Here is a 16,940-nt window from a genome sequence, read left to right as displayed (position 1 = left end):
GTTGGAACAGAGTCATTATATTGTAATACTCGCAGGAACACATTTGCGGATGCCGCAATTAAATCTCCCGAACAAAACACTGTGGCGCAGCGGCATGGTCCTGCGGGAGCCCAGGGCTCTCCGGCACACGGCGCGGAGGCGGCCCGGAGGCGGCCCAGAGCCGGCGCTGTTCACCATATTCTAATGACTTTTCCAATAATCTTATGGGGTGTCAGCCACATGCACCAATTATTAATCAGAGGAAAGACATCCCCACTGTGGTATTTTCACAGTGAAATAAACTGCAGTCAACTCACCACTGATGGCAGTGAGAGTCACTCTAAAACTTGTCTGTGATGTTGGTGTACGGTGTGTGTGTGTGTGTGTGTGTGTGTGTGTGTGTGTATGTGAGTGTGTGTATGTGAGTGTGTGTGTGTGTGTATGTGAGTGTGTGTGTGTGTGTGTGTGTGTGTGTGTGTGTGTGTGTGTGTATGTGAGTGTGTGTGTGTGTGTGTATGTGTGTGTGTGTTTGTGTGTGTGTGTGTGTGCGTGTGGTTGAATGGGTGGGTGTCTATGTGTATGTGTGTGCAATATATACATAGCATAGGGTCCTTTCTTAAATGTAATGAGGAAACCCATAATAATAGTGATCAGCACCAGGGGAGTGATTGCTATTCTTCTAAATGTACCACCATCATTTATCACTGTTCTACAGTAAAGCTGTATGGCCTTTACAATCAGCATTATCTTTCATTAATACAAATCCTTTCAGGTTGACTTCTCCAGCTTGCGGGTTTGCCCTTCATTTCAGCGATAATGACCATCTGGACCCTCTTACTATCTGACCTCTGCCCTCTAAACGACATGTTTCAGAACATATGCGGAGAATGATAGGGGACATTACAGACGGTTCAGGAGAAGAAGTATATCTCTACTCACCCTGTCACACCATGGGAATAAACACAAAGAACTAGAGACAGGCAACGACAGCATTGTACCCGGCTGACAGACAGGAAGCTGTCTTTGAGCACATCAATTTGACATGTTTGTGTTTTCGGTGGAACAATGACAGTTGATTGAAAGTGTGTGTTGCTAAAATAAACTAAGTGACAAGGTCAGGATAGATTTTTTTTTTTATTTATTATTATTTTATTTTGTGATTTTCTTTTTGGTTTTCAAACAGCACTTTAAAATTATACTGGGGTAAAAATAGATACATAATCTCTTCTACCAAGCCATTGTTTGGTGAAGCAGTTCAAGGTCTTAACATGCACTGGAGCCTGTGCATATGCTTGAGTTGCAAAAAAAAAAGTCCTGCTATTGTTCTTGTAGAGGCTGCTTCTGCAATGTTTTATTCCCAATTTACATATTAAACGTATTTCATCAAAAACACACCTATGACTACTGTATATTAATTAATCATACAGGCTTTGCATTTGTAAATATGATTTTATTTTGTGCCAATACAAAATAAACACATAAATATAGAAAACGGTGAAGTTTAAAAATGCTGAAGAATAACAATGGGTTCGATACACAATTATCAAACAATACCTTGGCCCTTCAGAATGCAACACACTAGAATCAAACTTGAGTTCTAGTCTTGAATTACTTTGTTGATAAGTAGAGGGTGACCCATTTCGACGAGGTCCCCATGTTTAAAACGGCATATGGGAGGTATCAGATCAATACTTTCACCATTTTAATGAAATTGCTTGTGGCTTTCCTCTCCACCAATGCATCCCATTCCCCTTGCATGTAAAGCAGGCCTGGTCTAGCATCACTTGGAGCGCAGTAAGCATGAGAAACTGTAAAATTCAATCTTTCAATTAGCATAGCCATCACGGTTAATCTGTTCAAAGGCCAGGTCTGCATTTTTCCATCCACAGGTGCCTCTCTTAGAAAATAATTGCAGCTAAAATACCAGCATGGGATGAGCTGTCTGCTATAAGCACTCTCACTCTGATCATTATTATCCACACTGTTGGCAGTCGACCAGAAACAAATCACATTTCTTTTGGTCTTTCAGCCAAGTGTTTGCAGCTGTCAAGCAAGCCTTACTTCAGTGGGCTAACTTGAATGAGTCGCTTACAAATTAAATGGTTAATATAACACACTATGGAAATCTAACCTTTTGATGTCAACAGTCCTCATATATAGTACACTTCTCATATTCTCATTTTTTGTCTTTTAAAATCACATTGGTGTGGTTCTCCTTACCACCTTGGCTTGAGTCTATTCTGTTGGGCATTACCATCCTTTTCAAAATGTATTTAGATATTTAGCAGGTTATTTCTGCTCTTGCAGATACCTTACCACCAAGACTGATTATAATGATTCTTGGTTCACTTTTTTTCTGCTCCGACCACCTGAGTCACTCTAATGAGTGCTATTAAAGGTAGCTTTCATCATTATCACACCATCTCTTTATTTATTGCAACCATCAATACCTACTTCCAGAACAGCAGCTTGGAAATAAATCCATGGGAACCGCTATTAAGGACCAATCTTTTTTCTTTAATGATGGCAGGTATGATATTGTATCCCACTCTCATCACATGGCCTGTTTCTAATCAGCAGTGCTCCAGCAATGAGAATCCAGTCCAGGTCAGCTTCGGAGGGGGTAATCGATCTCAGGAACGTTGGTCATATAGAATTGTGGATTTTAAATGGCAGCAAGCACAGGCGGGAAGCCTGCTGCCATGGTGCAAAACAGGAAAGAGACTCGTGAATTGCAGAGATGATTCTGACATTGCTGCATCTCAGTAAAACATGGCATGAATTAAACACAGCAGTTTTCATCATAGTTATGGATTAAGTAGAGGGCCTCCCCTTGGATGAAAAAATGCATAACTAAATTGCATTTCCTGTATGGGCTAGTTTAAATTCAGTAATATCCAAATATTTACTTGAAATTTGCTTGATTAACATCCCCCTGATGTATCGTGCATTTCGGAAACAGGTTGCTCATTCTGAAAATGTCAACATATCAAAATTCAGAGCACTGCATTTCATTATCTGTGGAGCTTCAAAACCATCAATGTAGAACGCAATTAACTTTAATTTGCCACCAATTAAAATGTGACTTTTAGTAGTGTTAATATGCTAATCATGGCGCAACACCTAGGCTGAAGAATGTTTACACATTTGCTGTTGCCCCCCTGGGGCTTAAACATGTGTGTAGGTGTATGGGAACAGGGCCCGCTGTTGCCCCCCTGGGGCTTAAACATGTGTGTAGGTGTATGGGAACAGGGCCCGCCGGTGTGCTACTGATGGGGCCGGTGCATTTAGTAAGGTCTTTAGAGAATGTACTCTTTACATAGAAACACACACACACACACACACACACACATACACAACAGGAAATGCACCTTAAGGTAAAAGAGCATTTACGAAAGTAGAATATTTTTTAAAAGAAACACAGTGCCCACTCAACCTGATATTATACAACAAAAGCTTTCCCATGATATGAGCATTAAGCGTTGTTTAGATTTGTTTGTATAGTAGACATTATGCCAGTTTACAGGTAACACCAGGTAACGCCAGGTAACACTTTATCAGGGTGCTCACACAACTTCATTGCCTCAATGGAAAGCAACAGGTAGAAACATCTCTCCACACACACAACTTATGAGTGAATGCCATGATTGAAACATGGCCAGTGGCGTAACTATAGTAGGTGCAGCAAGTGCAGTCGCACCAGGGCCCGTGACCTCCCGGGGCCCGTCGCTACCCCCGCCCTGCCTCCTTTTTTTTTTTAGAACTTTAGAATGTTAGAGCACGGAGAGTGAAGCGTCACTTTGACGATCTATCGGAAGATGAGCGCTTAACAGATGCAGAGAGATACTTCAAAGTGCAGGTATTTAATGCAACTCTGGACATCATAATCAGTCAGCTCTCCCAAAGATTTGCAAGTATGCGGGAAACTTGTCATGTGTTTGAGTCGTCACCGACATTCCCAACACAACTCCTCTCATTCAGGTCCTGCTTTAAAGCAGAGATTTCACAGAAGTCATCTATTTTTCAACTTGCCAAAATGCTGGTGGTAGATTATGACAGTGTAACATCCACATTCGGGGAAGTGTGTACTCATGTTGTTTCTGACAATGCCTGTGACTGTGGCAACAGCTAAGCGATCTTTTTCCAAACTCAAATTTATTAAGACCTATACCTAAGGAGCAGCATGGGGCAGGAGAGGCTCCGTGGGTTAGCTATCCTGTCCATTGAAAATACGAGAGCCAGAGCATTAAATATTGGGAACATCGTTGACGATTTTGCACAACGAAAGGCTCGTAAGATGGCTTTCTTCTAATGGCCTAATTCACGCATATTGGGGATTGTATGCATATGAATGATTTTATTTGGTTTCTGGACGGTTAAATAAGTTAGGTTACATTAAGTTTTGTTTCTGCGCAGTGCGAGTTTATAAGCAAGCAAATTACGCTTGCAGTTTCAGCAGAGGGTTGAAGAGGCGCATTGAGTGTTCCCATAATTCCATGCGAGTTGATGTTAATGCAGTAATATTAGATTACCCTGGCCTGCAGGCTGTTAATAAAATTATTTTTTAATGTTTTCACATGTAATGGATATGTAGTCGTGTGTTTCTTATTTGAAATTGTAATCTGTAACTACTAAACTACTTCGGTGCCTCAGGCCCTTTGCATAAACAATTGAAGTCACCCTTAATGTGCGCATGTATCAGAGCTAATTCATCCTGGGCCAAAGTTCGTCGGTATGGGACCTGCGTAGCGCTCTCGCACCTGGGCCCACCATTGGCTTGTTACGCCACTGAACATGGCCTTCTCAAATACATGTGTCAGGTCCCAGTGTAGGCGTTTATGGAGCATGAACAAAAGTGTTTGAGATGGCATGAAAAGAAAATAACAACCAAGGGTAAATTCTAGGGCTGTCAAAATAACTGATTAATTTTGAAGAATTAATTTGAGAAAAAATAACTGATTAAAAAAATTAGTGCAGATTAATCGATTCCGTATGACCTTTGACCCCGAGCCGTTCTAGTCAGTAAAAATTAGACTGTAAAATGAAGGAGAGAGAAGAAAACGTGCTGCCTGGATCATTGATTGGAACATTTACTTTTAAAAAATGGCCTGATGGTGTTGATACAAAATAAAGTGTTGATAATAAAGTCCTCTGCAATGTCTGCAGCAAGGAATTTGCATATCACCGGAGTTCATCAACTCTATAGTCGCACATCAATGCAAAGAAATAAGTGTTGACATTGAGGGGAGTGTTAACTAATTTTCATTGTGTCCCCTAGGTTATATCTGTGGCCTGAAATGCCTTGTATGTGAAAAAAAAACTTCTTCCCGAAGCACATTTGAATTTACTGTATTTTCTCAGCATATTAGGTCATATCATAGATTATTATGGCAATTATTTGAACAGTGATTTTGAACTTCAATGCCACTGATGCTGATTATTCAATGATTCATTTGAATTTAAATATTTAAAATACCTTCACAGCAAAAATTTTATATGCGATTAATTCAGATTAATTAATCACAGAGTATGTAATTAATTAGATTATTTTTTTTAATCGATTGACAGCCCTAGTAAATTCAAAATGACAACAAAAGGCCTCGAAAGCAGACCCAGGCAATCCCTGGCCTTTTCTCACGACCTCTGCACTGAGCAGCGGAACGGCAACTCACGGTTTCCAAACGTGTGTGGTCCCCCATGCGTGACGTAGCAAGGCCCGTTTAAAGGGTGGAGCCCCCATCACACTCTGCAGTCCCACGGGACCGTCTGAAATCAACAGAACATACTGTACAGGATACAGAACAAACTGTACAGGATACAGAACATACTGTACAGGATACAGAACAAACTGTACAGGATACAGAACAAACTGTACAGGATGCAGAACAAAACAAGCAGACACTAAAACAAAACGCTGGGCCATAACACATGGGACGATTTAAAACACTGGGACATAACACATGAGACGATTTAAAGTATAATATAGTATAAGTATATATACTCTTTTGATCCCGTGAGGGAAATTTGGTCTCTGCATTTATCCCAATCCGTGAATTAGTGAAACACACACAGCACACAGTGAACACGCAGTGAGGGGATCCCGGCGCAGTGAGCTGCCTGCTACAGCGGCGCTCGGGGAGCAGTGAGGGGTTAGGTGCCTGCTTGCTCAGGGGCACTTTAGCCGTGGATGTAGGCATGGGAGAGCAGTGCTTCCACCGCCCACATTTTTCCTACTGGGTCGGGGATCGAACCAGCAACCCTTCGGTTACAAGCCTGAAGCCCTAGCCAGTAGGCCACGGCTGCCCCCCACTATCTTTGTCCCAACCTAGCCAGCATGGTTGCTAGTTCACATGTCTGAGGATGTAAACCAACCAATGCAATAATCATAAGTAATCAATTAATCATATGTGTTTAATGTTACTTTAGTGATTCAATCTTTTAAAAACTTTCTGCTGTGATAGGGGATACAGTTATTGGTTATTGGATTCATATGGTCTGTTTGTAGGTGCTTGTGTTAAGCGAGTACCAAGTATATTGGCCTACTGAAGATGATATATAATCATGTTTTATGCCAGCCTGTGTCCTCAGCCCCTACTGTGGTTGTTTTTGTCTGTCTTCATCGTCATCATCATCATCATCATCATCATCATCTTCTTCTTCTTCTTCTTGTTTTCTCCTGTTTCTTGTTTACAAAAGAATGTGGCAAAGAAATGTGTGACTATTAGCATCCAGTCTAAAATGAAAACATCACAGTGAGGGCACAAGCAAGCAGCTGCGCAAACAAACAGCCCAAATAAGAAGTAAACACGCTGTCCTTTTCCCTCCCTGTGAGTGCCACGCTGTCCTTTTTCCTCCCTGTGAGTGCCACCTTGGACTGGTGACACTCGCTGACACATGCCTGAAGAGTAGGCAGCAGTGGCACCAGCCGTCACAGCGGTGGCCCGGTGATTTATACCTCTGACAAAGCCGTAAGCGGTGATCGATTGAGGATGCCTGGGCCGCAGAGACCATTTCCCCTTCACTTACTTTGCCTTTCTCCAAGCCGTCTGATATTTTGATCACCGGTTAGAGAGCTGTGCCAGTAGAATTAATCAATGGAAGGAGAGCAGAGCTTGCCTTGGTAATGTGTGTGTGTGTGTGTGTGTGTGTGTGTGTGGTGAGGGGTTATGAGGAGATGGGGTGGAAGTAGACAGAACTGCAGAGCAGAAGCAATACCATGGCAATATGCCTAAATTATATGCCAAGCAGGTTTATCTCTCAGGTTGGTGTGGTCGAGTAGCCCATGGGAACATTTGGATTTTTAAGCTAATTGCATTTTTAGTGTTTTGCATCTCAAGATACATAGTCCAGTCATTTTATGAAAAAAATTGCAACAGAAAAAAACTTAACTGATTTTGTATCCTCAATACAGTATGTCCTGAGTAAGGGGAAAAAAGCCCCGAAGAATCCTATTAGGGAACGTTTAGAAAAATACCTAAATATACCCTATTAATGTGCCTATTCAGTATTTTTCTCATGCAAATAGGGGAAAAAATTAACCTTCACATATCACCATGAAAATTACTGAGTTGATTACTTACATCAAGACAAACAAAAAATGTATTACAAGTTTTTTGAAATTGTTTGTTAACAAATTGCGACTACATCAATCAGCCGCATCTGAGTCTGAGTTGAGTTTTTAGGGTTTTTTTCTTCCAAACCGATCATGAGCAGTGTGGAAGCACAATTATTGCCTGTCTTTCTTACTTGGCAAAGGAGTAGACTGCATAAAATTGGCTATTTAATATCTTAAATAAGTCAAAGCGTTGTCAAAGTGCACACAATTCTGTCTTCATATGAGGGGGGAAATGAACATGAAGAATCTTGAAATCCCATCTGAAAATAAGGCTGCAACATCAAAGTGTGTGTGGGCGGGGAGCAAAATGGTTCAGAAAAAAAATAATGCTTCAGCCAATATGGATGCTAATTGGGACCTGTGATATGTATTTTGATGCCTTCCCACAGTGATTCTTAAGACTCCAAGAGCTGCTCAACAAATATAGAGCAGCAGCCTGATAACAGGATCACAAACACAGGTGACATGCACTGTAAATCAACACTGACAATATCCACTACAGGTAATTAGATGCATGCATCCATACCATAGGGTTATACTGTAAATTATATTAGTGACTGTGGAATTACAGTGAATTGCCCAGAGCCTATGTGTACCAGCATCAACATACAATAGTTCTGAGTTGTATCTACACAGTGTAATTATTTGTTGGCCAATCTCACAATAGGAAATATATGAGCAGATATAATTTATTGCAACTGAGCGTTGAGGTTTATATATATATATATATATATATATATATATATATATATATATATATATACATATATATATACATATATATATATATATATATACTGATAAAGTACTATTAGCTAAAGGTTATATTGCCTACTGCAGCAAAACTACTCACCAGTTCCACTACCTCCGACACTAGAGGGCGCTAGGATTTGCAAGGCAGCTCAGCTTTACCATGTCCGTGTACTTTTTGTTCCTGCACTCTTACTTTGGTATAAAATTCGTGTGAAATACATCTGGTGTTTCATTATGTCTCATAATGCAATGTATTTTCAAACATCGTAGAAATGCATGATGTAACATGTTACCAGGTTGTAAAAGGCAAAAACAGGTTAAACGTAAGGTGAGTATTGCCATGTGCCTGCCTTTTCTGACTTCGTATAGCCTACCCTTTGGATTTAGAATGGTTATCATCCAGTTGGTACTCTTTCAGTTTGGGCATATTTTTGTAGCCTTATCACAATAGTGCTTTTTTAAAATATGTTATGTTGCTCTGAAAGACAAGATAAAACCAATCTTTGAGAAGTATTTCCCAAAATTCTTCATCGAACCTTCATGTGGAGGCGACGAGGAACTAGCCAGCCCATTTGCAGAGTTGCGCAAGTATAACAGACTCGTCATGGAGCGTCAGTAAACTGCTTTGATTACAGAATTAATACCTGCCCTACATATGATGTCTACGAATCGATCGAGGTGAAGCAGAATGTAAAAACAACGATATGCAAGGCGCAGCCAGGAGGCAGCTTCTCGAGAGATTTATTGTTGTTTTTCTTTTGGTCGTTATTTGCATTGAAGCACCCCTATCTGGTGGCACAAACTGACACACTGCCTCGCTGTGACTTCTATTCACTAGCATAGGGTTTAGCTTTTCCTTGCGGCAATTTGCCCCTCGACTGATTAAAACGTTTAAACGAAAATATCTAAAAGAGACGGGAGGGTGGAAGAGGGACACATAAGGAGAGGAAGTAACCGAGTGTATAGCGCCGAACGATTAACTCACTGTCGTTTCTTAGTTGAATTGTTCACTGTAACACTGACATTAGAATACATATTTAAATGAAAAAATAAAAAATACATATATATATTACTTTGTCTCAACATTTTATAGGAGGCAGTGCACCAGTGTGAGTCTCTCCTTGGCGCACGATCATAAAAGTTGTGTATTCCCAGGGTAAGCGCGCAAGCATTAATTTCTCCGGCTGTGGACCAGCCTCTTAATCAGCCCAATGAGCGCGGCAAAGGGGAGGCTCTTTTTACCCTACACCTCACCGCCCTCCCCGCCTCTCCATAGTCCGCCACTCTGCAAAGTAGGCTTGCCGGAGCTCCAGCACACCGCTTCACCGCGAGGGCACTAACCTGTAAGGATCCTTCATTTCCACCCACGTCTGTTAAGCACTTCCTTCCTTTTATTTTCTTTTGTATTGCTATTCTTTTACCCCTGTGCCCAGAAGAAACAGCATATGTACATGTTAAGAAGATTTCTTTTCAGAGCTTAACATGCTGCAAACAACCGACCTCAAGATAGTAAGTATTATGTTAGTGTTATTAACAGGTGAATAGCTGTTTTCAGGTGTGTTGGACAATTTGCTGAGGATGACAAGGGGGCTGTCAGTTGGATATTTCTGTGCATAAGACCGCGGCTTGCTGCTATACGCTGATAGGCAGAGCTCAGTGGTGATTGATCGGTGAGTGGGGAAGATTGACAGTGTGAGCTCTCCGATTCTATGACTCGGTGCGCAAAATTTTGCTTCGGTTGTGGTGCATTTCTCTAGAAGAAACGTTTGTGTTGTTGCACTGAAACAGATGTCTCTGACAATCGCGCAGACTTCGTGGCCGCCTAGGTGATACTCACAACTCGAGGAACATCGTGAGTGGATTTTTAGTAGTTTCAATTAACATTCTGACGTGTATTCGTTTGAGGATGTGCCACTGAAGAGGATATGTGCTTCAAAAGTGGTAAGTTTGGGTCTTCCCCGTTCTCATTTATGGCTACTTATTATTTGTATCTCAGCTTTGTTGGATGTACTGTATAAGCGCGGAGCTGTCCACTCTGGTGGTGCTGAAACAAGCTGCAGTCAGGTATCGCAGAGCAGTCTTATTTCCACGACACGAGGCTATACTCTGCCTTCGAGTAGCTTACATTACCGCCGCTTCGTTCTGCTGTTCAATCCAAAATACTTTAACCTCACAATTCTATGCCAATGCTGATGTCCTTGCAAACTTGTGACGTTTGACAAATGATGGCCGTTTTGAGTGTTTAAAACAACCCCCTCATTCACTTTTCTCAAATTGTCAAAAAAGGGAAATAAAAGACAAGGCTCCATGTATGTTAGATGAATGCAAATAGTTCCTCTTAAAACATGGGACCATTTTGCACAATTGATTATATCATACAATTACAATCGAGTTGCTATGTTATTTCCATGTGTATGTATTATTTCCGTGTGTATGTGTAAGTATGTAGCCTGCATACCACAACTTTGCTGCCTTTTCAACCCCTTCAATACACCTAGAATTTCATTTAATGTGCCATGGTTTATGAACTGTATCAGTTACTAATATGTGGTATGGTGGTTTATTGAGTTCTTAAACTTATTACAGGTATGTTTTGTCCAAATACATAATATTCAGATATTGATATGGCCTAGACATATGAGTTACAGATAACATTTGCAGAAACACTTCTTTTATCATGCCCTCCTTATTTAGTTGTGAGCCATTGAAATGATTGTGGTGGTGCTATCTCCATCAGAGCTACTTGTGAGTCTGTGGTTCCTTCAAGGATCAGGAATGCTGTTCCCATTGATTCGTTTTTTCCATCCAGGACTAAGAATTAACAGATGTATGCAGATGAATCGAGAAAGGACGTTTTTAAGTTCACTTTGATCTCTTGCCTTTGTAATGTGAAGTTTCACTTTTGGGGACAGATTTCTGTGCAGCAGAATCAGAGAGAACTAATCACAGACCTCAGATAGCATTTTGTACTGTTATCCAATCCTGTCTCTTCCCTCATCATCATCACTGGGACCTTCAGGTTCATAGGCAAAAATCTAAATATGTGTACTAGAATATAGTGTTCCTATAAACCTCTAGAAGAGTCAGCATTACATTAAGCTCATCTTACAAGAAAGTATTTATTGTATTCAGGGCTTTTGATACATGCACGGAGGTGAGTGATTTGGGATTTAGGGAGTATTAGAAAAGCCTTAGTGATGCAGTACATGTAATTTTTGATAAAAAAAAATATCATGTAAGATAATCTTTGGAACAGCAGATTTCTAAAGGGTAATTTCATAGCATCACACAGACATGGTGATCAGCATGGGCAGCCGCTCGAGCACAGTACAGCTGGGCAGGTTATGAAAACAACAAGCTATTACAGTCTGCTCAGATTTACATTCACAGTGCTGTTGCTCAGCCATTTTAAGATTGATGCCTAGATGCTTTTCTTGACTTGATCATTTTTTTTTCTCTTTTGCGTGTTTAATTTACAAGAGAGAGCATTCTCTCTAATCCCTGTACCTGTCAACAAATACATTTACATGTAAATGTATACACATACTGACAAGGACATGGCTTTGTACACACACACACACACATTCACACACACACATGCACATTCACGCGCACACACACACACACACACACACACACACACACACACACACACACACACACACACAAACACACAGACACACACACACACAGACACACACATAAACACACACACACACACACACAGACGCACACACACACACACACACACACACACACAGACACGCTCTGCTCATATTATTCATGGATATACATAGCATGGATGAATGAGTTTGTGCTTCCTCATAAGGCACAATGCACACTTGCTTCTCAAAGGCCAGCACTGTCCGTGGTCATTTCCCTCTGGATACTCTGCCAACACCATCTCTCTGCTCTGTTTTCAGATCTTTCAGATCCATGGTCCAGCTGATGGATGGCCTGTCTCCCCCCGAGGCCACACCGTATGAGGAGTGACCCTTGTGACATCATGAACTTGAGCTCTGGGTGGAGAGGAACGAACAAGTAATTTGTACTTACTTATTTTTGACTTTTTTTTTGTGTAAATTTAATTATTTCACGGCACGTCTGAGATCAAGTCGCCAAAAAGACCCTCTCGTTGAGGAGAGAAAGAGGATCCTCCCACACACACACACACACACACACCATAAGTCACAGCAATGCCCAAACGCTCCGAGGAGATGCTGAGAGAGCTATGGACCTCTCTCATGTTTATGTGGATTACGTGCGTACCTTATTCGTCCATGGCGCCCTTGGCCAACCAGTCGAGAAGTTTACAAATGGGATCCGCGCCGGCCCCAAGTGAGCCACACGAAGGACAAAGAATTCTGAGTCGTGCCAAGAGAGGATGGGTATGGAACCAAATGTTTGTGCTGGAGGAGTTTATTGGGCCCGATCCAATTCTTGTTGGCAGGGTGAGTACTCTAATTGTCAGCTGGATATTAAGCCTGCTTATCGTGTGGAAACATTAATTTGACTGTCTGTTCACTCCTTCTTTCAATATTTCTGTTTATTTTTTCCTCCCTTTTTATGTGTGTCGGGGAGAGGATTGGGGGTGGGTGGAGGGGAACAGTATTCGTAGTTTGTCTGAAACAAGGACTGGGCGGGTTGGCATTTGTGGAGTGCTGAAGGTAAGTGTGGCTAGGATATGTAAACAAACTCCTCTTTTGGTGGTGGCATGGGATTCTATTTTTACCACCTGAATAAACTGGTGCATCCGCAATCAAAGCAATGAGCTGTCTCTGTACGTTTCTTTATGATGGCTCTCCACGAGCAGCTCTGAATGGCCATGTCTTTGCGAGTAAGCCGTTTTTGGTAAGTATTTCACTGGACACGTATAGACAGAAGGGGGAGCGATCATCTGCAAACGGCAGGTCTGGTGGGCACCTCGAGGGGGCTACTGGGAGGGCTGGTGCGGGCGAGAGAACCAGAGAGAACCAGAGAGAACCAGAGAGAACCAGGCCAAAGCAGCTTGTTCACAGCTCGGTGCATGTGCAAACCCGGAGAGCCTTGACCTGGCATCTTTCACAACACACACACACACACACCACACCCACACACACACACACACACACACACACACCCACACACACACACACCCACACACACACACACACACACCCACACACACACACACACACACACACACACCCACACACACACACACACACACACACACCCACACACACACACACACACACACACACACACACACACACACACACACACACACACACACACACACACACACCCACACACACACACACACACACACACACACACACTGTCTCTGGCGCACTCTCTCTCATATCTCTCTCACTTGTTTTTTTACTCTCTAAATTTCTTTACAAGTGGTCATATTCTGTACCTCTCTCTCTCTACATGTTCTCTCTCTCTCTCTCTCTCTGTCTCTCTCTCTCCCCCCCTCTCCCTCTCTCTACCCCCCCCCCTTCTGCCCTCTCTCTCTCTACATGTTCTCTCTCTCTCTCTCTCTCTACATGTTCTCCCTCTCTCTCTGGCCACTGGCTGTGATGTGGATAAAATAATCACAGTTCACAGTAACCCAGTGCTTCCATTGTCAGGTTTGTTGATGGGCTGTTTTTTTCAGTAATAATTGAATGAATAGATAGATAGATATGGATGGATGGATGGATAGATAGATAGATATGGATGGATGAATGAGGAAAACCTCTGGGTTCCATCATGTGGATGGATTTTTTTCTTCACATTTGTGTTTTTTTTTATAAACATTTATTCTATATATTTTAAATACTTGCAGAAGTCTCACACAGTCCAACAGTTAGTACTAATTGCTCCTCGCAGTTGACATGTTTATTTTTCCATTCCACAGACTGTGTTCCTTGATGTATTGGTGAGGTCTTTGCAGGCTGAAAAACACAAATTCAATTTGCATGTTGACCGCGCCTCGCTTCAGCCTCTCACTTGATCTCTCTGCCCCGTCATCGCCCGCCTCTTAATCACGGGGATTTGTGAGTCAAACATTTGCCCCCTGCCTGCCTTTACACCTGTGTTCCGCTAATATCGCCCAGCCTCACAATAAGACCCTTAAGTGCGCCATTCATTTTTCAGAGGCTTCTTTGTCAGGAGGCCCATCTTGCGCGTCTGTTTTTTTTTTTGATAAGCCGTCATGAATAAACAAACACTACCCACCCGTGACGGCCTCCAAAGCACACTTGAAATGGCACAATGCATCTCGGCCCTGTTATCATGCAAGGGCGGGGGGTGGGGGTTGAGGAGGAAGGGGTGGTGGTGGTGGGGTGGTGGGGGTTGAGGAGGAAGGGGGGGTGGGGGTTGAGGAGGAAGGGGGGGTGGTGGTGGGGTGGTGGGGGTTGGTGATGCTGTTTTTGCTGTTCTCTTCGGTGTGCCAGCCAGCTTTAGTGGGGAGATGGCGCTCACTGGCTCGCTGTGATGTCATGAGGAATCTGAGCAGGGAAAGGCTTCCAACCTTTCTGCTCCGCCGCCGACCCCCCGTCAAACACCGCCCCCACCACCACCACCACCACCTCCACCACTACAACTGCATCAGTCATCAGAGAGGAAAATTAGTCGTGGCTGGAGGACGATGGTCGGACAGTGTGTGTGAGTGATATGGGGTGGGTGTACATGTGTGTGTGTGTGTGATGCTGAGTTTGGTTGGCTTTAAAAGGGTCCTTGCTGATTGAGTTGTGTTGTGCTCCTGTTATGCCTGCAGCTTTTTTCTTCCGCAAGGTTAAGTACTGGCAAGTATGGCGTGCAGAGAGGAGATAAGTTCCGTGTTGCTGTGAGATAGGAAGGCAGCGGTGGCGTTTCAGATTGAGCACCCCACACTGCCCTGCCCCTTCTCATCTCTCTCTCTCTCTCTCTCTCTCTCACACTCGTTTTCATACCCCCTCCTCTCTCTCTCACACACACTCTCTTTGCAGCTGCAACCACTCCTACACACACACACACACACTCACACACACACACACACACAGACACACACATCCTTCCCTTAATTAAAAAATGAATCAAATGAGAGTGGGAGGTGTGATTCAAATGGGTCATACAGACCTGTTTCTCACTTACTCTCTCCATCTCTAACCCTCTCTCTCTTTATCTCTTCCTCTCTCCCTCTCTTTATCTCTCTCTCTCCCTCTCTCCCTCTCTCCCTCTCCCTCTCTCCCTCTCTCTCTCTCTCTGTGTGCCTACTTTAAGAGCACGAGTGCTTATGGTTGTGGGTTGATTATCGAGGATCCTCAGGCCAAGATTAGACTCATTCCATCCTTTACGTGTTATTGCGAGGCAGACTGATGTTTAATTATACATAGAGCTCCTGTCTTGTCAGTGACTAAGCCAGACCAGCTGGCATTCACAGGAGACCATTAACATACTCGCGGAAGTGGCTATGACGGTTGGAAGGGCTACTGGCTGGATGCTTGGCTAAGGGGGAAGCGGGACGTTGGGGGTGGTGTGTGTGTGTGTTTGTGTGTGTGTGTGTGTGTGTGTGTGTATGTGTTCACTGGAGCGCATGGACGTCATGTCCATTTGAAGTGGCTGGTTATTTGTCGGCTCCCCGTGATTCGACACTGAGCTCAGTGCTGACGCTAGGCATCGAACGAACGCAGGCTTCTCCTCGCGATCCCCAGCAACAAGTGAAGTCTGCTCGCACCCTTCAGCTTGCATGTACGCCAGCCCAGTGACATGCTTGTGTTTCACGTCGGCTGGTTAGGGACTCCAGCTACTTCACACACACACACACACACACACACACACACAGACACACACACACACAGACACACACACACACACACACACACACACACACACACACACAGACACACACACACACAGACACACACACATTCTAGATTTGAACTTGGTGACATAGGGAGTGATTGATCGAGAGCACTGTTAGGATTTCGGAGGACTGCAGACAGACTTGGAGTCAGCAACTTAGTTTCTCATGTACTTGCAGTTCCAAAAGTAAAAGAAAAAAAATCAACTTCATGATTTACGAGATTTACAAGATTTTTTGTTTTATTATTATTATTTTTACAATAATATGTTGAAATTGTGGGGGAGACAATGAAAACAGAAATGGTAAAGAACCTGAGTATCTGTTTATTTCATCCATTGTCATCTTGAACATAGTGTGTGTCATTTCGAGCGTGTGCCTGGCATTGTGATTTAGTGTTGATTTCTGCCTCTTTTAAGCTGTTATTTGTTAGAACACACAGCTGAATGAGTGGATAATGGGCTCAGTTTGCAGCTCATTCTCTTGCAAATGCACGCACATAAATAAACTATCATTCTCTCCCTTCACTTCTGCTGTCCAAGCCTTGTATCTTCTGAAACATTTGTATGTATTTTACACAAAGAGAATTGATAAGAAGCTATTAATATTCAGCTTGTCAGCCTGAAGAAGAAAAAATTACTTTGATTATTAATTCAGCAAAGAAAACTGATGTCTATAGACAACAGTTCCCCCATCGTCTTTCGCAGAAGTCCTCTGACATGAGAAAGATTGTATGGAAGGCCTGAAATTGCAACGGCCCAGTTATCGATTTCTTTCAGC

At 42.7% G+C, this 16,940-nt stretch overlaps 1 protein-coding gene across 1 annotated transcript in view; it reads left to right on the top strand.

Moving 5' to 3' along the window:
- Positions 1–12,543: 12,543 nt before the first annotated feature.
- cdh8 (cadherin 8) overlaps positions 12,544–16,940 on the top strand; it is a 106,872-nt gene continuing 102,475 nt past the window's right edge. The window contains exon 1 of the mRNA XM_076288031.1: positions 12,544–12,798. Within this exon, the coding sequence (XP_076144146.1) occupies positions 12,544–12,798 (255 nt within the window). The remainder of the gene's footprint in view (positions 12,799–16,940) is intronic.

Source organism: Alosa pseudoharengus, unplaced genomic scaffold (genome assembly GCF_046254945.1).
Source record: "Alosa pseudoharengus isolate Yale_2024_CS ecotype anadromous, Long Island Sound unplaced genomic scaffold, YU_APseudo_1.1 YU_APseudo_1.1_scf_16, whole genome shotgun sequence".
NCBI classification, from domain to species: Eukaryota; Metazoa; Chordata; class Actinopteri; order Clupeiformes; family Clupeidae; genus Alosa; species Alosa pseudoharengus.
The sequence above is the reverse complement of the archived record's forward strand: the minus strand, read 5'-3'. Positions and strand labels throughout refer to the sequence as shown.